The sequence below is a fragment of the Moschus berezovskii genome, chromosome 2 (genome assembly GCF_049115385.1).
Source record: "Moschus berezovskii isolate FMDL1 chromosome 2, NW_MosBer_1.0, whole genome shotgun sequence".
NCBI classification, from domain to species: domain Eukaryota; kingdom Metazoa; phylum Chordata; class Mammalia; order Artiodactyla; family Moschidae; genus Moschus; species Moschus berezovskii.
The window spans coordinates 4,612,628-4,637,238 of record NC_142461.1 but is presented as its reverse complement, the minus strand read 5'-3'; the positions used below and the strand labels follow the sequence as shown (position 1 = coordinate 4,637,238).

The following is a 24,611-nucleotide window of genomic DNA, read 5'->3' as shown; positions in this document are numbered from 1 at the left end:
GTGTCTGAGGTTACTGTATTTCCACCGGCGTTCTTGATTCCAGCTTGTGCTTCTTCCAGTCCAGCATTTCTCATGATGTACATTTCTCATGACATTCTCCTTTCCCAGTCTGGAACCGGTGTGTTGTTCCATGTCCAGTTCTATCTGTTGCTTCCACACCTGCATACAGATTTCTCAGGAGGCAGGCCAGGTGGTCTGGCATTCCCATCTCTTTAAGAATTTTCCACAGTTCGTTGTGATTCACACAGTCAAAGGCTTTGGCATAGTCAGTAAAGCGGAAGTAGATGTTTTTCTGGAACTCTTCTTGCTTTTACAATGATCCAGCGGATGTTGGCAATTTGATCTCTGGTTCCTCTGCCTTTTCTCAGTCCAGCTTGAACATCTAGAAGTTCACGATTTATGTACTGTTGAAGCCTGGCTTGGAGAATTTTCAGCATTATTTTGCTAGTGTGTGAGATGAGTGCAGTTGTGCAGTAGTTTGAGCATTCTTTGGCATTGCCTTTCTTCGGGTTTAGAATGAAAACTGACCTTTTCCAGTCTTGTGGCCATTGCTGAGTTTTCCAAATTTGCTGGCGTATTGAGTGTAGCACTTTCACAGCATCATCTATTAGGATTTGGAATAGCTTAACTGGAATTCCAACATCTCCACTAGCTTTGTTGGTCGTGATGCTTCCTAAGGCCCTCTTGACTTTGCGTTCTAGGATGCCTGGCTCTAGGTGAGTGGTCACACCTGTCGTGGTTATCTGGGTCACAAAGATCTTTTTTGTGTGGTTCTTCTGTGTATGCTTGCCACCTCTTAGTATCTTCTGCTTCTGTGGGGTCCGCACTGTCTCTATCCTTTGCCGAGCCCATCTCTGCGTGGGACGCTCCCTGGGTGTCTGTCCTTTGCCGAGCCCATCTCTGCATGGGACGCTCCCTGGGTGTCTGTCCTTTGCCGAGCCCATCTCTGCATGGGACGCTCCCTGGGTGTCTGTCCTTTACTGGGATGCTCCCTGGGTGTCTGCCCTTTGCCGAGCCCATCTCTGCAGGGGACGCTCCCTGGGTGGCTCTTATTTTCTTGAAGAGCTCTCCAGCGTTTCTCATTCTGCTGTTTTCCTCTATTTCTTTGCGTTGATCGCTGAGTAAGCTTCCTTGTCTCTCCTCACTATTCTTTGGAACTCTGCATTCACATGGGTGTATCTTTCCTTTCCTCCTTTGCCTTTCACCTCTCTCCTTTTCATTGTGTTGATAGTGTCACAAAAAAGTAGCTCTGTGAATAGTGCAGTGGTTAAGTTCCTCCCTGTCAACTGGAGTGATAACGTTTTTCTCCAGAGAGCCTGGCCTAATTGAGATGCAGTTTGCCAACCTAATTAGCTTCCTATTTTTGCTTTTCTTTGTTTTTCTCTCACTGTTGTCAGAAATGCGTGGTGTCTTCATTGGGGTGGGGCTAGAGCTGTGTGATTCCTAAAATGAGTTTTGTCTCTAACTGCTTGATACCATTGAAGTATAAGGGAATTGTTATTTACTAGTGCAGATAGGGGAAGCAGCCAGTGTTGTGGTGAGACAGAAATTTCCACTGAGGTACTGGGAGCAGGAAGACTGTTGGTAGGTGACTCAGCTGTTTTCTAAACCTGTCTCATGTGATCGTGTGTGTGTGATGTCTGTTTATTATCAGCAGAATAAGTGCTGGGGGAGTCACATTACATGGCAGGGGTAATGTTTATTTAACCAGCTCAGTGATGATCTAAAAATAACTTGTAGGGGATTTTCATTTAGTATCCTTAGAAGAATCATAATGGAGTCACACTGATGAGTGTTTCCCATTATAGATAACTTTGAATATTATAGTTGGCCAGTACTATTTCACTTCTTTAAGTGTAAAGATGGAAAGTTTGATATTTAAGTAAAAGGTTAGGGAAAGAAGATAAACTTCTAGTTATCCGGAAAGTAATTCTGCACAATTACAGTTTCGCTTGTTTTCTGGATATATACTCATTTTGGGTGCTTCAGGGCCATCATTGAGGTGTTCATGTTCTAATTTTTCGTATAGGAACTGTTCCATTTTCTGAAGTTAAAAAACAAATGCCTTTCTGACATAGAAACAGTAATGCTGTCTATTTGCTGGATTTCTTTAGTATTAAATTATGGTATTAGTAGTTTTACTCTGATTTTCTTGAGTTGCTTACCTTGTACTCAGGATTTGCACCACCGGTTACTATAATTGAGTCTTTCAGTGTGTAAAATGTGATTATTATTACCTTGTGTACCTATTTATATTCATGGCTCTGAAAGAGAAAGCCCTTGGGAGCCTGAACATATCCAGTAATCATAATCTGCTCATTTGTCTGGGAAGCAGTGAGTCACTGTGATTTATTCTTTTTGACATTTGGAGTGTTTGTCTTCGAAGTGCAGCATGTGAACTTGAGTCAGATTATTTTGAAAGGAAAATGGAAAATGGATTCATTAAGAAGATATAAGTGTCAGCATTCTGTTTACAATAATGTTTAACTGTGTGCGAATGTTTGATTAGGCCTAGTAGCCCATCGGGGGAGAAGGCAATGACAAGCCACTCCAGTACTCTTGCCTAGAAAATCACATGTACAGAGTAGCCTGGTGGGCTGCAGTCCATGGGGTCGCTAAGGGTCGGACACGACTGAGCGACTTCACTTTCACTTTTCACTTTCACGCATTGGAGAAGGAAATGGCAACCCACTCCAGTGTTCTTGCCTGGAGAATCCCAGGGGCAGGGGAGCCTGGTGGGCTTCCGTCTATGGGGTCGCACAGAGTCGGACACGACTGAAGTGACTCAGCAGCAGCAGCAGCAGTAGTCCATCGGAGAAGGCAATGACAAGCCACTCCAGTACTCTTGCCTAGAAAATCACATGTACAGAGTAGCCTGGTGGGCTACAGTCCGTGGGGTTGCCAAGGGTCAGACACGACTGAGCGACTTCACTTTCACTTTTCACTTTCACACATTGGAGAAGGAAATGGCAACCCACTCCAGTGTTCTTGCCTGGAGAATCCCAGGGGCGGGGGAGCCTGGTGGGCTTCCGTCTATGGGGTCGCACAGAGTCGGACACGACTGAAGTGACTCAGCAGCAGCAGCAGCAGTAGTCCATCGGAGAAGGCAATGGCAAGCCACTCCAGTACTCTTTCCTAGAAAATCGCATGTACAGAGTAGCCTGGTGGGCTACAGTCCGTGGGGTTGCCAAGGGTCGGACACGACTGAGCGACTTCACTTTCACTTTTCACTTTCACACATTGGAGAAGGAAATGGCAACCCACTCCAGTGTTCTTGCCTGGAGAATCCCAGGGATGGCGGAGCCTGGTGGGCTGCCGTCTATGCGGTCGCACAGAGTCGGACACGACTGAAGTGACTTAGCAGTAGCAGTTAGCAGTAGTCCATAGGATTATATTGCTTACACGGTGCTTTATATACTACACAGAAAGTGGGAAATACGTAGCTTTTTATGGTGGATGAATAAAGTAAATTGTGAATTAAACAATTATTGCAGTGTTTTAATCTTTAATTCTGTGTTTCAGAAGATATTAAGCAAGCATGAGAGGATTTGTTTTTATTTTGAATATTTACTGGGATTTCTATTTTTAGCATCCTTTTATTTGGTGTAGTCATTAGGAATTGAATATACCTAAAATGGTATATTAATATTCATACCTTCTAGTTAAGTCCATATAAATGGGCCCTGACTTGAACACCATTTGAAAGTAATTCCAGCAATTGCACTGGCTATTTGTTATTCCATATAAGTGAAAAATTGGTTGTTTCTCAGTATTAAAATTATCTGGGCCTAAAAACCTAAGGTTTAGCTATGGTGTTTGTGCATGTTCCGAAGAACAAATAAAAAATGATTTCAAGCCAACTCACATATTATTCCACAGTAAATAAATTGAGATTTGGGAAAAGGGAAAGTGATTCTCCAGTCCTTGTAAGATTGGTGGTGGCAACAGGCCAGTGAACCCTTTCAGAACCCCGCATGACATGAATAAACAGTGTTTTCTCTTTTGTAATTGAGGAATTATTTGTTTCCTGTAGTACTGTTTGTAGTGTTTTTTGATGATATCCAGTGGAGTAGGGGGAATTTGGTTTTGTTTTCAGTTGGTACCTCTCTGTGACATGGTTACACACATCTGCCTGGGTCTCGTTCTCTGCGTTACTCTCCTTTCTTGGAAATAAGTGATAAGACCTTGGGCTTTCCCATCGCTGAAATATATAAAAGTCATTGTGTGTTGTGCAGACTGTTCAATGATGATTTTAAAATCTGTATAAGGTGATCTTTTATAACTAGCTACCGTTTATGAGTTTTGGGTGGATCAAGTTATCAATGTTCAGAGAGGTCTACTTGATCAAGTGTTGCTTAGAATTCAACGAGATACAAATAAGCAAGTATATTTAAGTATATGTGGAGAGATACGTATTAGTCAGACAACTAATTGATGATGTTGAATATATGCTGTTGAAACAGAGTTGTTTGTGATTAGACTTTGCGATGTTTTTTGATACTTACATCAAAAAAATTGTGTTAATGTTAAATACATAGAACATTTGCTATCTTAACTATTTAAAAGTGTACAGTTCAAGGTATTAATTACATCCACATATTTGTACAATATCACTACTGTCTATCTCTAGAACGCTTTTATCTCGTACAGCTGGAACTCTGTACCCATTAAATTATAGCCACCAACCCCTGCTTCCCTACCAATGGGCAGCAGCCATTCCATTTTCTGTCTTTACATCTGACTCGTTTAAGTACCTCAAAAGGAAATCATCCACTGTCATTTTGTGACTGGCTTACTTCTCTTAGCATCATGCCTTCAAGGTTCATTCATATTGTCACATATGTCAGAATTTCCTTTCTTTTAATGAGTGAATAATAATACTCTATTTTATGTGTATACATTTTATTTATCCATTCACTTACCAGTGGACCCTTGAGTTACTTCCAGCTTTTGGATATTGTGAGTAATTATGTGAACATAGGTGTATAATCATCTCTTCAGAGCTGTGCTTTTCAATCTTTTGTGTATGTACCCAGAAATAGAATTGCTCAAGTACATGACAGTTCCCTCATAGCTCAGTCAGTAAATCATCTGCCTGCAAATGCAGGAGACCCGCATTCGATTCCTGGGTCAGGAAGATCCTCTAGAGGAGGAAATGGCAACCCACTCCAGTATCCTTGCCTGGAGAGTGCCAAAGCCATAGGAACCTGGCAGGCTACAGTCCATGGGGTCGCAAGAGTTGGACACGACTTAGAAACTAAAACCAAAATCACCATGACAGTTCAAGCATGTAAAGAACCCGCTTGAGACATAGGAGATGTGGGTTTGATCCTTGGGTTGGGAAGGTACCCTGGAGGAGGGCATGGCAACCTGGTCCAATATTCTTGCCTGGAGAATCCCATAGACAGAGGAGCCTGGCAGGCTATGGTCCATAGGGTCGCACAGAGTCAGACACAGCTGAAGCGACTTAACATTCATGCTTGCATGACGATTCTATTTTCCTTTTTTTGAGAGCTGTCATTAGTTTTTCAGGAGTGGCTGCACTGTTTAACATGCTTACCAGCAATGTGCAAATGTTTCAGTTTCTCCTCATCTTTACCAGACATTTGTTATTTTCTTTAGTAGCCATCCTAGTGGGTGTGAGTTAGTATATCATTGTGGTTTTGATTTGAATTTCTCTTCAGGGGTTGGGGAATATCTTTTCATGTGCTTATTGGCTATTTCTGTACCTTCTGTGGAGAAATGGTTATTCAAATTTTACCCCTTCTTAAATTAGGGTTTTTGTTGTTGTTGAATTGTTGGGTTTCTGTATATTAACTTCTTTTCAGATACATGATTTACGGATATTTTCTCCATTTTTGTGAGTTTCTTTTTCACACTGTTGATTGTGTCCTTTGATGCATAGTTCTCTCTAGCTTTGATATAGTTCAGTTTGTGTGTTCTTTTGTTTCTTGTGTTCTTGGTGTCATACCCCAAGATACTGCTAAATCCAGTATCATAAAACTTTCTACCTATATGTTCTCCTAAGATTTTTATACTCAGGATTGGTATTTTGTACATTTTGAGTTAATTTTTGTATGTGGTGTAAGATTAGGATCTAGCTTCCTTCTTTTTCATGTGGATATCCAGTTTTTCCAGCACCGTTTGTTTTAAAGACTGTCCTTTGCCCACCGAGCAGTTTTGGAATTCTTGTCAAAAATCATTGTAAACCGTACATATGAAGGTTTATTTCTAGAGTCTTTATTTCTCTTCCATTTGTCTGTGTGTGTCTTTGTGCCAGTATCACTTTGTTTTGATTTCTGTGGACTTGTAATTTGAAATCAGATCTCCAACTTTGTTCTCCAAAATTATTTTTACTTTTCACAGTCCCTGGAGATTCTATATGAGGTTTCAGTTCAGATCAGTTCAGTTCAGTCGCTCAGTCGTGTCCGACTCTCCGCGACCCCACGAATCACAGCATGCCAGGCCTCCCTGTCCATCACCAACTCCCGGAGTTCACTCAAACTCATGTCCACAGAGTCGGTGATGCCATCCAGCCATCTCATTCTCTGTTGTCCCCGTCTCCTCCCGCCCCCAACCTTTCCCAGCATCAGAGTCTTTTCCAGTGAGTCAACTCGTCGCATGAGGTGGCCAAAGTATTGGAGTTTCAGCTTTAGCATCAGTCCTTCCAATGAACACCCAGGATTGATCTCCTCCAGAATGGACTGGTTGGATCTCCTTGCAGTCCAAGGGACTCTCAAGAGTCTTCTCCAACACCACAGTTCAAAAGCATCGATTCTTCGGCGATCAGCTTTCTTCACAGTCCAACTCTCACATCCATACATGACCACGGGAAAAACCATAGCCTTGACTAGATGGACCTTGGTTGGCAAAGTAATGTCTCTGCTTTTTTTAATATACTATCAAGGTTGGTCATAACTTTCCTTCCAAGGAGTAAGCATCTTTTAATTTCATGGCTGCAATCAGCATCCGCAGTGATTTTGGAGCCCCAAAAAATAAAGTCTGACACGGTCTCCACTGTTTTTCCGTCTATCTCCCATGAAGTGATGGGACCAGATGCCATGATCTTTGTTTTCTGAATGTTGAGCTTCAAGCCAACCTTTTCACTCTCCTTTTTCACTTTCATCAAGAGGCCTTTGAGTTCCTCTTCACTTTCTGCCATAAAGGTAGTGTCATCTGCATATCTGAGGTTATTGATATTTCTCCCAGCAATCTTGATTCCAGCTTGTGCTTCTTCCAGCCCAGCGTTCCTCATGATGTACTCTGCATATAAGTTAAATAAGCAAGGTGACAATATACAGCCTTGGCGTACTCCTTTTCCTATTTGGAACCAGTCGGTTGTTCCATGTCCAGTTCTGACTGTTGCTTCCAGACCTGCATACAGGTTTCTCAAGAGGCAGGTCAGGTGGTCTGGGATTCCCATCTCTTTCAGAATGTTCCACAGTTTATTGTGATCCACACAGTCAAAGGCTTCGGCATAGTCAATGAAGCAGAAATAGATGTTTTTCTGCAACTCTCTTGCTTTCTCCATGATCCAGCGGATGTTGGCAATTTGATCTCTGGTGCCTCTGCCTTTTCTAAAACCTGCTTGAACATCTGGAAGTTCACCGTTCACATATTGCTGAAGCCTTGCTTGGAGAATTTTGAGCATGACTTTACTAGTGTGTGAGATGAGTGCAAATGTGCGGTAGTTTGAGAATTCAATCCTGGGTGTTCATTGGAAGGACTGATGCTAAAGCTGAAACTCCAATACTTTGGCCACCTCATGCGACGAGTTGACTCACTGGAAAAGACTCTGATGCTAGGAGGGATTGGGGGTAGGAGGAGACGGGGACGACAGAGAATGAGATGGCTGGATGGCATCACTGACTCGATGGACATGAGTTTGAGTGGACTCCGGGAGTTGGTGATGGACAGGGAGGCCTGGCGTGCTGTGGTTCATGGGGTTGCAAAGAGTTGGACACGACTGAGCGACTGAACTGAACTGAACTGAACTTGAGAATTCTTTGGCATTGCCTTTCTTTGGGATTGGAATGAAGACTGACCTTTTCCAGTCCTGTGGCCACTGCTGAGTTTTCCAAATTTGCTGGCATATTGAGTGCAGCACTTTCACAGCATCATCTTTCAAGATTTGCAATAGCTCAACTGGAATTCCATCACCTCCACTAGCTGAGCTTTAGGGTGGATTTTTCTGTAGCTGCAAAATGTGTCATTAGATTTTCCATAGGGATTTCATTGAATCTATAAATTACTTTGGGAACTATTGACATCTTAGCAGTGTTAGGTTTTCCAGTTCATAAACATGGAATCTCTTTCCATTTATTTGTGTCTTCTTTAATTTCATTCAGCAGCATTTTGTAGTTTTTAGTGACGAGTCTTTCACTTCTTTGGTTAATTTTATTTCTAAGAATTTTATTCTTTTTGATGCTCTTATACTGAATTTTTAAAAAATTATTGAAATATAGTTGATTTACAGTGTTGTGTTAGTTTCTACTGTACAGCAAACTGATTCTTGTGCACCCACACACACACTCTTCTGTGGTTTATCGCAGGGTATTGACTGCGGGTTCCTACGCTATACAGCAGGGCCTCGGTGTTTGTTCATTCTGTGTGTGACAGTTTGCATCTGCCGATTCCAAATGCTCAGTGTAAATAGAATCGTCTTCTTAATCTCCTTTTCAGTGTTATTGTTAGTGTATAGAAACAACTAGTTTTTATGTATGTATTATTTATCCTGTAACTTTGGTGAATTCATTTATGACTTCTAACCGACTTTTATAAAATCTTCAGGGCTCTTTGCACAGATTATGCTGTCTGTAAACAGATAATTTTCCTTTTTTTTTTTTTTTTTTCCCCTAGTTTGGGTTGCTTTTATTCTTTTTCTCCTTTTATTGCTCTGGGTAGAATTTCCAGTTCTAGGTTGAGTAGTTGTCATGTAAGCGGGCATCTTTGTCCTATCCTTGATCTTAAAGTAAAAATTTTCCGTCTTTCACCAACAAGTATGATGTTAGATGTGAACTTCTCACATTTGGCCTTTGTTATGTTGAAGTAGTTTCCTTCTTTTTTAAAAAAATTCATTTATTTGTGGCTGCCTTGAATCTTAGTTGTGGTGCGTGGGCTCAGTAGTGGGCATATGGGATCTTGATCTTTTCCCACCAGGAACTGAGCCTGCGTCCCCTGTGTTGGAAGGTGGATTCTTAACCATTTGACCACCAGGGAAATCCCAGTAGTTTCTTTCTGTTCCTAGTTTATTGAGTGTTTTTATCCTGAAAGAGTATTGAAGTTTATCACATGTTTTTTCCGCATCAGTTCAAATGATCTTGTATTTTTTCTCTATTTTGTTAGTGTTGGGGTATTGAATGAGTTTTGTTTGTAGAACCAACCTTGTATTTCAGGATTAAGTCTTACTTGGTCATGATATATAATGTGTACTGTGTTACTGAATTCTGTATTTTGTTGAGGATTTTTGAATCAGGAATATTAGTCTGTACCTTTCTTGTATTATTTTTGTCTGGCTTTAGTATCTGGTTAATGTTAGCCTCATAGTATGAGTCTGGAAGTATTCTCTATGTCTTTAAATGTTTGTTCAAAGCCACCACTGAAACTGTGCGTTCCTGGGCTGGTCCTTGTTGCAGGGTTTTTGATGACTAGTTCAGTCTCCTTTCCAGTTTTTCTGTTTTTTCAATATTCAGTCATTATAGGTTATGTGCTTCTAGGAGCTTGTGTGTTTCATATAGGTTAACTAGATTTTGGTGTATAATTGTTTATGGCATTCTCTTTATGACCATACATGCTCAGTCATGTCCAACACTTTGCAACCCCATGGGCTGTAGCCTGCCCGGCTCCTCTGTCCATGGGATTTTCTAGGCAAGAATACTGGAGTGGGTTGCCATTTCCTCCTCCAGGGGATCTTCCCCACCTGGGGATCTAACCCGAGTCTCCTGTGTCTCCTGCACTGCAGGCAGAGGATTCTAACCATTGGACGTATCCAGGAAGCCCTTATATTTATGTGTAATCAGTTAAAATGTCCCCTTGTTGATTTATTTATCTCCCTTTTCTTCCTCAGTCTAGTTTTTTCAGTTTTGTTGATGTTGGTTTTGTCACTGTTTTTTGTATTGTTCCACACTGTATATTTTGTATTTTATTTACTTAATTTTTATTTTATGTTGCTGTACAGCTGATTAACAGTGTTGTGTTAGTTTCAGGTGTACCACAGGGTCATTCAGTTATACATATGCCTTATTTTTCTTAATATACCTTATTTTTCTTATCATACTATATTTTTAAAAAATCTGCTTTAGTCTTTATTTACATTTTTCTAATAGCTTTTGCTTTGGTTTGCTCTTCTGTTTCTAGTTCCTTAAAGCATAAAGTTCCTGGAGAAGGGAATGGCAACCCAATCTAGTGTTCTTGCCTGGGAAATCCTAAGGATAGAGGAGTCTGGTGGGCTACAGTCCATAGGGTCACAAAGAGTTGGACATGACTGAAGTGACTTAGCACGCACAAGGTGTAAAGTTAGGTTGTTGATATGAGATTTCTGTTTTTTAAAAATTAATTTCATTAATTGGAACAAAGATGAATATTTATTATGATAAAAGTTACTATTCAAAGATAGACATCCTAAACCGTTAGACACCTAACAACAAAGAATATAAAGCTAAACCCAGAAGAAATATGAGGTAAAAGAAAAAATACATAATCATAGTGAGACATACTAACGTTTCTCTGAGAATATTTTATCAAGTGCAGAAAAATGAGAATAGGAGCATCTTGAATGATGTGATTAGTTATTTAAATATAATAGATTTATATTTAATTTTATTAATCTCAGTTCAGTTCAGTTCACTTCAGTTGCTCAGTCGTGTCTGACTCTCAGCACACCAGGCGTCCCTGTCTAACACCAACTCCCAGAGTTCACTAAAACTCCTGTCCATCGAGTTGGTGATGCCATCCAGCCATCTCATTCTCTGTCGTCCCCTTCTCCTCCCGCCCCCAATCCCTCCCAGCATCAGAGTCCTTTCCAGTGAGTCAACTCTTTGCGTGAGGTATTGGAGTTTCAGCTTCAGTATCAGTCCTTCCAGTGAACACCCAGGACTGGTCTCCTTTAAGATGGACTGGTTGGATCTCCTTGCAGTCCAAGGGACTCTCAAGAGTCATCTCCAACACCACAGTTCAAAAGCATCAATTCTTTGGCACTCAGCTTTCTTCACAGTCCAACTCTCACATCCATACATGACCACTGGGAAAACCATAGCCTCATGTGTACACAAGTATATTTAAAAGTTGTATCTCATATGTTATTAGGTGTCCATAGGACATTTAGAAAAGCTGGCAAATAAACATTACTAAATTTATCAAAGGTATTCTTGTGTGTGTGTGTGATTGAGTTATACATACATTATTTTTGAAATTATTTTCCATTATAAGTTATTACAAAATATTGAGTACAGTTTCCTGTGCTGTACAGGAAACCTTTGTTGCTTGTTGAATATCTATTTTTTTAAATTAGAAATCTAGCATTTTATTCATACGAAGTCAATTAGAATTAAAATGTCATACGTTTTTTGTTAGGCAAAAATTCATTTTAGTTTTCTAAAATATATATATTATACATTTTACTTACGTGTGTGTATACAAAAGCTTTTGTAGTGTGCTTGAGAGAAGCTTGAGGAAGAATATCAAACAGGAAAAAGGACAGATGGAGAAATGGGAAAACACAGACTAGATGAAATGGGAGCACTGGATATAAAATAGAAAAAGTGAAAGAGATCCTCATATAGTCCAGTTGTTTTTAAACAGGGCTGCTCATTAGAAACATATCTGGAGCTCTGGCCAAAAAAAAAAAGAACAATACCTGGGCATCTGTATTTTTATTTAAATTCCAAGATAATTCTGACAGACATCTGGATTTTGAAAAGTGTTTATGGGGTTTTCTATTAAATGCTAGTTTTGATGCTATAGAATTCTATTATGTTTCTGTTACCCAAAATCATGAAACAGTGGTATTAAGTAAGTAATAGTTATATAATCCCAATCATAATAGTAAAAGATGTTTATCACTTTTCACAGTCAATAACCAGACCCCCCAGTAAAGAGATAACTACAGTTGTAAGCATAACAGGAATGTGCTTAACCTACCAGTATAAAATGATTACGTACATTTTGGGGATGGGTCAAGCTGAGTGATGTGGTGGGAGTGCAGTGTGCGCGCTTTCATCTGCTCCTCCAGTCTGTCTTTTACTTCCTCCTTTTCATCCATTGTCATGTAAGGTAATTATTGACATGTGTGGTCCTATTACCATTTTCTTAATTGTCTTGGGTTTATTTTCTGTAGGTAGGTCCTTTCTGTTTATTTTCTGTAGGTAGGTCCTTTCTGTTTATTTTCTGTAGGTAGGCACATTCAAAGGAACACAAGAAATCTCTAACTTCTATTACCTGCTTCTGCCCTCAATCTGTTACATATACAGTGTTATTTCAGTTGAAGTATGTGAGGAAAAGACAGTCTTCACAGGCCTGTAATTGGGAAAGGGAGGCAGGCGTATTTTATACAGCTTTCTTGGAAAATGCAAGTGGTAGTTGCTTAAACGTTAGTTGCAGTATGGAATCTGAACCATATTAATGAAGCAGCAGCAGCAGTGCTCTGTTACTTTAAAATCTGTTAGTCCGTCTTGCGCTTGAATTGATTATGTGGTTTGTGTGTTTTGTGTATCATTGTGTATGGGTCATTTGAAAAACATTGCTTGACTGAGTTATGTAGATACTTCACATACTGTTTATTATACAATATTTAGAAAAACACATTCTCATATGGAAAGTCTACATGTTGGGAATGTGCTGACAATTACACAGTTTCGAAAATTTGAATTTTCATTTGGAAGGTTGAATTTTATCATTGGTAACAAGTACTTTCAATTTTCTTTGTGACAAGCTCACTTTGTTCTTTTTCAATAAAATGTATGTCGTGTATCAAAGTCTAGATAATCGTAGTTCGTCTGTTATTTATTCTTTTAAGTGAAAAATGGCACTACTTTGAAAAAGCACCTAATTCAACTTGTAAGTTAAACAATCTTATAAATGCTTTTTCTTGATACACCCATCTACCCCCAACATATTGTGAAAGTGTTTTATTTGTTTTCTCTCATTGGTCACACAGTATATTAAAAAGACATGTTCTAAAACTTCCTTCCTTCCTTCCTTCCTTACATTTTTATGACATCTCTGTTCGACCAAGCTATGGACATGGAGAAGAGGTTAGTGGTTGCTAAGGGTTATGTGCATGAGAGGTGGAGGAAGGAAGGTCTCTGTGGCTACTATAGGGTAATGCAAAAGATCTTCGTGAAGAATCTTCTCTGTACTGTAACTGTAGCAGGGATTATAATAGGAAACAATAAATGTGATAAAATTGCTGAGAACTAGATATACACAAAAACTGGGTACATGTAAAACTTGTGAAATTCCAAGTGATTAAAATGTGTATAAATAAAATTTAAGTAAACCAGTGGTTTTAGAGTGTCAGTTCATCACAGAAATGTCTGTTGACGCTGGTTGTGTAGCTCTCAGGAACACAGTTCACTGGATGTTGAAGATGCTTGGAAGCACTGTGGGTGCCAGCATGGTCAAAGTGCTGGTCTAGTCTTTAAGGTATTTTCTTTACTTCTCTGGCCAGATGTAGATGTCACACGTGTATCTGATAGAAGAGTTTCTCATTATTTGTATCCTATAATAGCAAATTAATAAAAATGAATAAACCCATCTATTGCATATATTTATGCATATGGTGATATTCACTCAGTCCTGTCTGACTCTCTGAGACCCAGTGGACTGTAAACTGCCAGGGTCCTCTGTCCATGGAATTCTCTAGGCAAGAGTAGTGGGGTGGGTAGCCATCCCCTTCTCCAGGGGAACTTCCTGACCCAGGGATCGAACCCAGGTCTCTTGCATTGCTGGCATATTCTTGACTGTCTGAGCTGCTAGGGAAGCCAGTTAATGCATGTATGTGTGTATATGTATACACATAGTTATAAATCAATTTGTTAAAACAAAATTGAGAACTTTTTGTAACAATGACTGAAGCGACTTAGCAGCAGCAGCAGATAATCTTTTTTTTTCAAATTTTAAAAGTAATATCCCTAAGACGATAGAAACAGATTTGCCTCTAGTACCATTAAAGTGTCATAGTATACATTGCAACGTTTTTAAACAGCCTGAAATTTTTTTAGTATCATGAGTTGAGGGTATATATCTACCTTTCCCGCAGATGATTATCTGGTTATCCCAACACAATGTATAAAGTAATTTTGATATTTTCCTAGTGCTTTGAAGTGATACCAGTACATTCTGTCCATATATGTGCATATTTGAACATTCTCTCTGAATATCATTCTTTCCATATCGTTAGATGCCCCTCTGTATCATTTTTAGTGGCTGCAAAGGAATATACTCTGTGACTGAGTAAATACTTTGTACAGTATGTCTGTCTGTCTGTTGATTAAAATTGTGAATTTTTTGAAGCTTATAAAACTAGAAGCCATATTATTGGCCACATTTAGGCACAGCATAGTCTTTTCTTTGTATTAAATTTCCATAAATCTTTTTGATTTAATTTTCACTGTGATTTCTGAAAAGATATTTCAGTTTTCCAAAAATATTTAAAGAAGTGCACAAAATATAGACATTGTATTGAATATTCGAGTTGGCTTATACTGTTCTATCACATGAAGGGAAACTGAAAAACAGGTTATCTTCAGTGGGTTTTTATTATAAAAGTAGCCGATTCTTTTGATTCATGGTAAAAGAAAAGTACATACAGGCATGCCATAGAAATATTGTGGATTTGATTCCAGAATGCTACAATAAAGCAAATATTGCAGTGATGCAAGCCACACAAATTTTTGGCTTCCCAGTCCGTATAAAAGGTATGTTAACACTGTATTGTAGACCATTCAGTTCAGTTCAGTCACTCAGTCGTGTCCAACTCTTTGCGACCCCATGGACCACAGCACACCAGGCCTCCCTGTCCATCACCAACTCCGGAGTTTACCCGAACTCATGTCCATTGAGTCGGTGATGCCATCCAACCGTCTCATCCCTTCTCCTCCTGCCTTCAGTCTCATCCCTTCTCCTCCTGCCCTCAAGCTTTCCCAGCATCAGGGTCTTTTCAAATGAGTCAGCTCTTCACATCAGGTGGTCAAAGGATTGTAGTTTCACCTTCAACATCAGTCCTTCCAGTGAAAACTCCAGACTGATCTTTAGGATGGACTTGTTGGATCTCCTTGCAATCCAAGGGACTCTCAAGAGTCTCCTCCAACAACACAGTTCAAAAGCATCAATTCTTCGGTGCTCAGCTTTCTTAATAGTCCAACTCTCACATTCATATATGACTAGTCCATAGTGTGTAATAACATTATGTGTAAAGAAAAAAAATCAATCTACATACTTTAATTAAAAAATACAGTTGACCCTAGAACAACTTTGGAGATCAGGACCCACCGCAGATTCTAAAATCTGTAGATGCTCAAGTCCCATAATGGGCACTTTGTATCCTTTGTTCGACCTCTTCGGATTCAGCCAACCAGATTGTGTAGTACTGTAGTATTTACTTACTTGCCCCAGTTTTATTAAGGTATAATTGACAAACAGCATTGTATCAGTACTGTGTACAGTATAATGATTTGACTGTACATGAGGCACTGTAGTATTTAATGAAAAATACACACATGTAATTGGACCCACACAGACCGTTTTTTCAACAGTCAGCTGTACTTTATTGTAAGCTTTATCTGAGCCATCAGAAAGTCACAATCTTTTTGTTGATGCAGGATCTTGCCTCGAGGTTGATGGCTGCTGACTGATCACAGTGGTGGTTGATGAAAGTAGAGGTGGCTATGGCAGTTTTTCAAAATGAGACAACATTGATGTTTGCTGCTCAGTCAACTCCTTTTCATGAAGAGCTTCTCTGTAGCATGCCACGCTGTTGGATAGCATTTTACCCACAGTAGACCATTTTCCTTTCGAAATGTGCTCCCAATTCATCATCGTAACTTTTTGCAGTATTCTAAATCTTTAATTGTCATTTCAGCAATCTTCCCTGATCTTTACCAGGACTAGAGTCTATCTCAAGAAACCCTTTCTTTGCTCAGCCATAGGAAGCAGTTCCTCATCTGTCAGAGTTTCATCACAAGATTGCAGCAATTCCGTCAGATCTCCAGGCTCCACTTCTAATTCCAGTTCTCTTAGAGTTTCTTTCACATTGGCAGTGACTTGTCTGTTGAACTCTCGGACCCCTGAAGGTCATCCACGGAGGTTGGAATCAGCTTCTTCCAGACTCCTGTTATTGTTATTATTGTTAATATGTTGACCTCTTCCCATCATTCATGGAAGTTCTTCATGGCACCCAGGATAATGAATCCTTTCCAGAAAGTTTTCAGTTTACTTTGCCCAGATGCAGCAGAGGAATCACTGTCTGTGGCAGCGAAATAGTCTTAAGAAATGTATTTGTTAAATAGTAAGACGTGAAAGTCAGAATTACCCTGTGAGTCATGGTCTGCAGAATGGATGCTATGTTAGTAAGCATGAAAACATCATAAATCTCGTTTATCTCCATCAGAGCTCTTGGATGACCAGGTGCATTGTCAACATGCCGTAATATTTTGAAAGGCATCTTTTTTCTGAGCATTAGATCTCAAGAGTGGGCTTAGAATATTCAGTAAACAATATTGTCAACAGATGTGCTATACAGGCTTTGTTGTTTCATGAATGGAGCACAAGTAGAGTGTATATATAGCAGAATTCTTAAGGCCCTAGAATTTTCAGACTGGTGAAACAAGCAGGGACTTCAGACGCATTAACCCCTTTCAAGAGAGTCAGGCTGTCCTTTTAAGCCAGGCATTGAACCTCCTCCTCTCTAGCTGTGCACCTCCCAGACGGCATCTTCTTCCATAGGAAGGCTATTTTCGTCTACACTGAAAATCTGCAGTTTATTGTATCCACCTTCATTCCTTACCTTAGCTAGATATTATAGATTAGCTGCTGTAGCTTCCACATCAGCACGTGTGGCTTCACCTTGTATTTGTATGTTATGAAGACAGCTTCTTTTCTAAAACCTCATGAACCAACCTCCTCTGCTAGCTTCATGCCTTCCTCCTCCACATTCTTCACCTCTCTCAGTCTTCATAGAACTTAAGAGAGTTTGGACCTTGCTCTGGGTTAGGTTTTGGCTTAAGGGAATGTTGTGACCAGTCTTATTTCCAGACCACTAAAATTTTCTCCACATCAGCAGGAACGCTGTTTTGTTTTCTTACCATTCGTGTATCTAATGAAGTAGTAGATTTAATTTCATTCAAGAACTAAAGTTGAATGGTTCTATGAAGACCTACAAGACCTTTTAGAAGTCCTTTTCATTATAGGGGACTGAAATGCAAAAGTAAGAAGTCAAGAAACACCTGGAGTAACAGGCAAATTTAGCCTTGGAGCACAGAATGAAACAGGGCAAAGGCTAATAGAGTTTTGCCAAGAGAACGCACTGGTCATAGCAAACACCCTCTTTCAACAGCACAAGAGAAGACTCTACACATGGACATCACCAGATGGTCAACACCAAAATCAGATTGATTATATTCTTTGCAGCCAAAATGGGGAAGCTCTATACAGTTAGCAAAAACAAGACCAGGAGCTGACTGTGGCTCAGATCATGAACTCCTTGTTGCCAAATTCAGACTTAAATTGAAGAAAGTAGGGAAAACCACTAGACCATTCAGATATGACCTAAATGAAATCCCTTATGATTCTACAGTGGAAGTGAGAAATAGATTTAAGGGACTAGATCTGATAGATAGAGTGCCTCATGAACTCTGGACGGAGGTTCGTGACATTGTACAGGAGACAGGGACCAAGACCATTCCCGTGGGAAAGAAATGCAAAAGGGCAAAATGGCTGTCAGAGGAGCCCTTACAAATAGCTGTGAAAAGAAGAGAAGTGAAAAGCAAAGGAGAAAAGGAAAGATATAAGCATCTGAATGCAGAGTTCCAAAGAATAGGAAGGAGAGATAAGAAAGCCTTCCTCAGTGATCAATGCAAACAAATAGAGGCAAACAACAGAATGGGAAAGACTAGAGATCTCTTCAAGAAAATGAGAGATACCAAGGGAACATTTCATGCAAAGATCGGCTCGATAAAAAATAGAAATGGTATGGACCTAATAGAAGCAGAAGATATTAAGAAGTGGTGGCAAGCATGCACAGAAGAACTGTACAAAAAAGATCTTCACGACCAAGATACTCACGATGATGTGATCACTGACCTAGAGCCAGACATCTTGGAATGTGAAGTCAAGTAGCCTTTAGAAAGCATCACTACGAACAAAGCTAGTGGAGGTGATGGAATTCCAGTTGAGCTATTTCAGATCCTAAAAGATGATGCTGTGAAAGTGCTGCAGTCAATATTCCAGCAAATTTGAAAAACTCAGCAGTGGCCACAGGACTGGAAAAGGTCAGTTTTCATTCCAAACCCAAAGAAAAGCAATGCCAAAGAATGCTCAAACTACCGCACAATTGGCACTGATCTCACACGCTAGCAAAGTCATGCTCAAAATTCTCCAAGCCAGGCTTCAGCAATATGTGAACCATGAACTCCCAGATGTTCAAGCAGGTTTTAGAAAAGGCAGAGGCACCAGAGATCAAATCGCCAACATCCGCTGGATCATGGAGAAAGCAAGAGAGTTCCAGAAAAATATCTTTTTCTGCTTCATTGACTATGCCAAAGCCTTTGACTGTGTGGATCACAATAAACTGTGGAACATTCTGAAAGAGATGGGAATCCCAGACCACCTGACCTGCCTCTTGAGAAACCCGTCAGGAAGCAACAGTTAGAACTGGACATGAAACAGCAGGCTGGTTCCAAATAGGAAAAGGAGTACGTCAAGGCTGTATATTGTCACCTTGCTTATTTAACTTATATGCAGAGTACATCATGAGGAACGCTGGGCTGGAAGAAGCACAAGCTGGAATCAAGATTGCTGGGAGAAATATCAATAACCTCAGATATGCAGATGACACTACCCTTATGGCAGAAAGTGAAGAGGAACTCAAAGGCCTCTTGATGAAAGTGAAAGAGGAGAGTGAAAAGGTTGGCTTGAAGCTCAACATTCAGAAAACAAAGATCATGGCATCTGGTCCCATCACTTCATGGGAAATAGATGGGGAAACAGTGGAAACAGTGTCAGACTTTATTTTTGGGGGCTCCAAAATCACTGCGGATGCTGATTGCAGCCATGAAATTAAAAGACGCTTACTCCTTGGAAGGAAAGTTATGACCAACCTAGACAACATATTAAAAAGCAGAGACATTACTTTGCCAACCAAGGTCTGTCTAGTCAAGGCTATGGTTTTTCCCGTGGTTATGTATGGATGTGAGAGTTGGACTGTGAAGAAAGCTGATCGCCAAAGAATTGATGCTTTTGAACTGTGGTGTTGGAGAAGACTCTTGAGAGTCCCTTGGACTGCAAGGAGATCCAACCAGTCCATTCTAGAGGAGATCAGTCCTGGGTATTCATTGGAAGAACTGATGCTAAAGCTGAAACTCCAGTACTTTGGCCACCTCATGCAATGAGTTGACTCACTGGAAAAGACTCTGATGCTGGGAGGGATTGGGGGCAGGAGGAGAAGGGGACGACAGAGGATGAGAGGGCTGGATGGCATCACTGACTCGATGGACATGACTTTGAGTGAACTCCGGGAGTTGGTGATGGACAGGAAGGCCTGGCGTGCTGCGATTCATGGGGTCGCAAAGAGTCGGACATGACTGAGCGACTGAAGTGAACTTTTCTTTTGCATTTACAGCCTGACTGGCGCAAGAGGCCAGGCTTTCATCTTAATCTTGGCTTTTGACATGCTTTCCTCACTAAGTTTCATCTTTTCTAGTTTTTTACTTAAAATGAGAAAACGGGACTCTTCCTTTCAGTTGACTACTTGGAGGCTATTGCAGGGTTATTCAACAGCCTGATTTCTGTACTGTTGTATCTCAGGGAATAGGGAGGCCTAAGGAGAGGAAGAGAGAAGGGGAGCAGCTTGTCAGTGGAGCTGTCGGAATACACTCAGCACACGTGGATTCAGTTTGGTGACTTATTTGGGCACAGTTCATGCTGCCCCACAACAGTTGTAGTAGTGACATCAAAGATCATTGATCACAAGTCACCATAGCAAATACAATAATAGTAATGAGAAAGTTTAAAATACGGTGAGAATAACCAAAATGTGACACAGACACATGAAATGAGCAAGTGTTACTGGGAGAATAGAGTTGGTGATCATGTCTGTCTGGTGCAGGGAGCCATTTATCTGAAAAATAATTACGTGTAGATATATATAACTGAATCACCTGAAAACTAACACAACGTTGTAAGTCAGCTATACTTGAAATAAAAAAATAGATTGACATGCTTAATGTTGGGTTCCTGCAAACCTTTAATTTGTAAAAATCACAGTTTCTGTGAAGTGAAATAATGTGAAGCACAATAAAATCGGCTGTGCTTTTAATACACAGTATATAAAATAAAACCTACAATTTGCATCCGGTATCCCCCTTTCAGTTACATTTCTGTGAAATAGCAATTTTAAGTGGCTATATATCTTCCCAAGACATCTTTTTAAGTATCCTGTTTGTATATATCGAAAAATATTGTACAAATAGGGTTTTTATTCTGACTAATTCTGTGATTTTCTTATGTCACTGATATTATAGATATCTTTCCATGATAGTTTATATAGATTCTCTTCATTTTTCCTTACCTGAAAAGTTAGACTACATTCTCTGTTTGATTGAATAGCGTGCACTTTAGCCTCTGCTTTGTAAATGTGCATCATCTTTACTCTTTGCCATCATGAGTTTGTCCCTAGAGTAAGTTTTGAGATGGAATTGTGGAGTCAATGTACGAGCTTATTTTGAACTGGGTAAGTATCATCTGATAGATGTTTGAAAGGCTAAGGCTACTTAATTTTTAAATTAGATTTTTGTGTGTCTGCACACATGCGCATTATGAATTTAGTGTTTATATTATTATTTATTTAAGGGGAAGTGAGTGTTCTAAAGCAGGAATACTAACCTTTCATCTCCATGTGGTGTGGCAAGTGCTTCGAATTGTGTTTGAAGCATACTAAGAGGTATCTAAATTCTATAATTGTTTGCTTAATTTCCTTCTTTCATATTTTGAAAATTGAAACTTCTTACTAACTTTTTTCATATACCCTTATTTTGAAAACTGTCAGCATCTGGACCTAAGATGCTCTTAGTGTGTTCTGTGCTGCATGGAATTCATTCTCAAGTTTCTATCTTTAATTGTCCCGGTCACTGTTTTTTAAATAGTTATTATTGTTAAAGGTTATATGTGCAGTATAAAGTGTGTTTTGATTGGCTTGTCTTCCTTCACTGGCGTTTCCTTAACAGATTGTCAATTACCACCATTTCCTATTTTTTGTTCGTACATCCAGTTAATAAAAATGATTAACTTAGGAGCTTTCATTGAAATTTGAAAATAGTAATGAAAATGAGACTATGTCTGTACCTCTTGTAAACTTCTACATTGAACTGAATTGCCATTTAAATATAAAGTATTCATGTACATATCCTTGGAGAAGGAAATCTTTGTGATAACTTTGAAGGTATCTGAAACAGAAAAGTATAAGTAAAATCTGTGATGACTATCAATAGGACTGACTCTTGTTTCCTATGCATTTGATGTTATAAATCATGGGCAAAGACTGCCCATTCAAGCTTTTGCAGTATTTTTCAACAAAGTATGAAATAGTATGTTAAATAGTGTGTTAATAGTATGTTAAGTTCCTCCAGAATAATTTAATCAATAAACTTGGTTAGTCATGTCATTAAATGCAGAAGAAAAGCATAGAGGCATCTCTCATCGTTATCCCCCCTGTCTCAGCAACAGGTACAAGTCACATCATTCCTGTGAAATTTCTAAAACCAGTCACAAAGAATGGAAAGATTTTCTGTGAGAAAGTTGAGTAATCTGTTGGCCGAATTTCCTTATCAATGCACCTATTAAAGTATTGCTAATGGCACAACAGCATCCATCCATGTGTGGCAGTCGTCACGTGTTCCGCTTTGCATTCAGGTAGAGCTGCTTGTGCACAGAGTATGCATCAGCTCTTGACATGCTTATTATTTAGATATGGGAAGTACTTGATTATTTTTTATCTGTTTGAAAGAGTAATTCCAAGCTAAAGGAAAATAAATTCTTTGTTTTATTAATACCCATTTTGAGAGCAATGATAAGAGTCTCAATATTTAGAGGACATCAGCTTTGTGGGGACACTAAGGGTAGTATTACAGAATGAAAGAACTTGAGCCTGAATGTTAATTCACTTACTTGTTTTGCATTGTTGACAACTGGCTCTAGTGTGGAAAATATTAGTCAAAAGTTTGAATAAGATGAAATATGGCCAGCATACACATTTTCAGCATCTTCGATGAAAAAATCTTGGTTGTTCTTTTTTTCCTGCAGTATACTGTCTATGAGAGGGGAGAGTCCTCACCTAACTTTTTGAGTAGAAAGAGATAACATTTCTCTGTGTTTTCATAAGTGATGCATCATAACACTGTATTTATTACCTGGACAGCCATAAGTTTACACTTCAATATACCGCTAACTGTGTATTGAAAGTAAAGTAGTGTTCCCCACCTTACCTACAGTTTCACTTTCTGAGGTGTCAGTTAACTCTAGTCAACCAGTCTAAATTGCCCACCATTCTGAGTTGTGTGATGAAATTGCTTCTCATCAGAGGCTTAAGATAAATTCTGAACAGGTTGCACTGATTCTGAATTGCTGGATATTGTGACAGAGATAGGCCTTTAAAAACAGAGCTGTAAACCACATTATGAATGAACACTTTTCTAAACTCTTTGAAATTGAATTACCCGTGCCATATTTACTCACAGTATGATACTGTTCTTGTCATTCTTTGACAGACCCCTTATCCCTCTGGGCAGAATGCAGGTCCAACCACGTTGGTCTATCCTCAAGCTCCTCAGACAATGAATTCACAACCTCAAACCCGTTCTCCGGTAAGTAAGCAGAAGGTTGTTCTAGAAAATGTTCTCCACCTAAGTTTGTGTTTGTTGTAGCTTAGGTTCTTTTGGTTCATATTTTTATTTGATTTTAGAAATTTATTGCAAAGACAGTTTTTAAAATTATTATTACAGTTATTACTGTATAGCATTGCATTTTCAGACGTTTCCTATGGGAATTATTTAAATTTATTAAGAAAAGAACAAATGGAGCCTTTTCCCTTTTTTTTCCTTTTAGTTTTCTGTGTCGTTCAAGTTCACTTCATTTCAGCTCTTAGTTTTTGTGTGTACCGTTCAAAATTCAGGAGATGTGTAAAGCATGATTTTGCAAATAAATTACATTTCATTAATTGGACTATGACATTCCAGTGCCTAGGGAAGTACAACTTTGAATCAGTATTATCGGATCAGTTCTAACTATTTGACTGTGTGGACATATGCATGACTTACACCAATGGTGTATTTATTTCTTCAGATGGTAAATAAATTGTCATAGAAGTATAAATGCTGTCATCCTCTTTGCTCATCTTTTCCATGGATTGCAATAAGTATGGCAAAGACAGAGAATTTACTCAAGGTTCATCCTTCTGTTTCTCAAAAGTGTACAGTGGCTTCAGCAGTCCATCCCTTAGAACGGTGTTTCCTGCCCTGCATGATTAGTGTTTGCTAGAAGGCGCTTCTGTAACATCTCATTGTCTCTCACGCCCCTACTTGTATCTCCGCTCTGTGTTTTTCTCAGAGTACAGGGATCTTGTTTTGATTCTCCGCCTCTGCTTTTTCGCCTGTAGTACAGGAATATGTCATTGCATTAGCTTCTATTCATTTGATTTTATGCATGAATTTAGGAATACTGACGTAGATGACAGAATTCCTCAAAGAACTGTAAGGTCGTAGCCTCTCCATGATGTAATCTCTCTCTTGTCCTCTTCCTGCCTTCCTTTCCCTGGTTTCCTCTTCTTCAGTCCCTTTTCTGAGATCCTGGTTCTCCCCCGGGGGTGGAGGAACCATTCTAAAGAGGTGGGACTCTGGTCCTAGTTGCTTGTTTGCTTGTCTGGTTTTTTTTTTGTTTACTTTTTTGCTGCAATGGTCATCAAGATGTCTGATGCAAGTTTTGTTCTGAAAGTGGTTTGGGAATGTGTACACGTGACCACTTGGAGTGGGCCTTGAGATCTGGCCAGATTACTTTAGATAGGCCCCAGTTCTAATTACTAAACATGGAATATTATGGTAAGCTGTTATTGCAAAGAATTCTGTGGCCCTTTTAACAACCCCTCTACGCCTTGTATAATTATTGGGAAAGAAAAGAATTTACATGGTTAGAACTGGCGCAAAACCTGACTGAAGAGCTGCATCTCTAAACCAGTTTTTTTGACAGCCCAGCAGAACAGTGCCAATACATTGCACAGACAACTGGAAGAGGAGGAAGGTTTTGGAACAGACTCCCGTTTACAGGTCCTTGGCTGGAAGAGGCTGGATAAAATACTGCATTGTAAGCAATATAACAAACTGTACTTCTTGCAGGCAGTGGTGCCTCCG

The 24,611-nt window shown here is 39.5% G+C and overlaps 1 protein-coding gene across 7 annotated transcripts in view; it reads left to right on the top strand.

Moving 5' to 3' along the window:
- EIF4G3 (eukaryotic translation initiation factor 4 gamma 3) overlaps nucleotides 1-24,611 on the top strand; it is a 370,046-nt gene that overhangs the window by 175,933 nt on the left and 169,502 nt on the right. For 5 of the 7 annotated variants that reach the window (XM_088843307.1, XM_088843294.1, XM_088843292.1 and 2 more), the window contains exons 4-5: nucleotides 22,977-23,072; nucleotides 24,451-24,564. In XM_088843307.1, coding sequence (XP_088699433.1) covers nucleotides 23,043-23,072; nucleotides 24,451-24,564 — 144 coding nt within the window. In that variant the 5' untranslated portion in view covers nucleotides 22,977-23,042. The remainder of the gene's footprint in view (nucleotides 1-22,976; nucleotides 23,073-24,450; nucleotides 24,565-24,611) is intronic. The other 2 variants (XM_088843302.1, XM_088843301.1) reach the window with 1 other exon arrangement.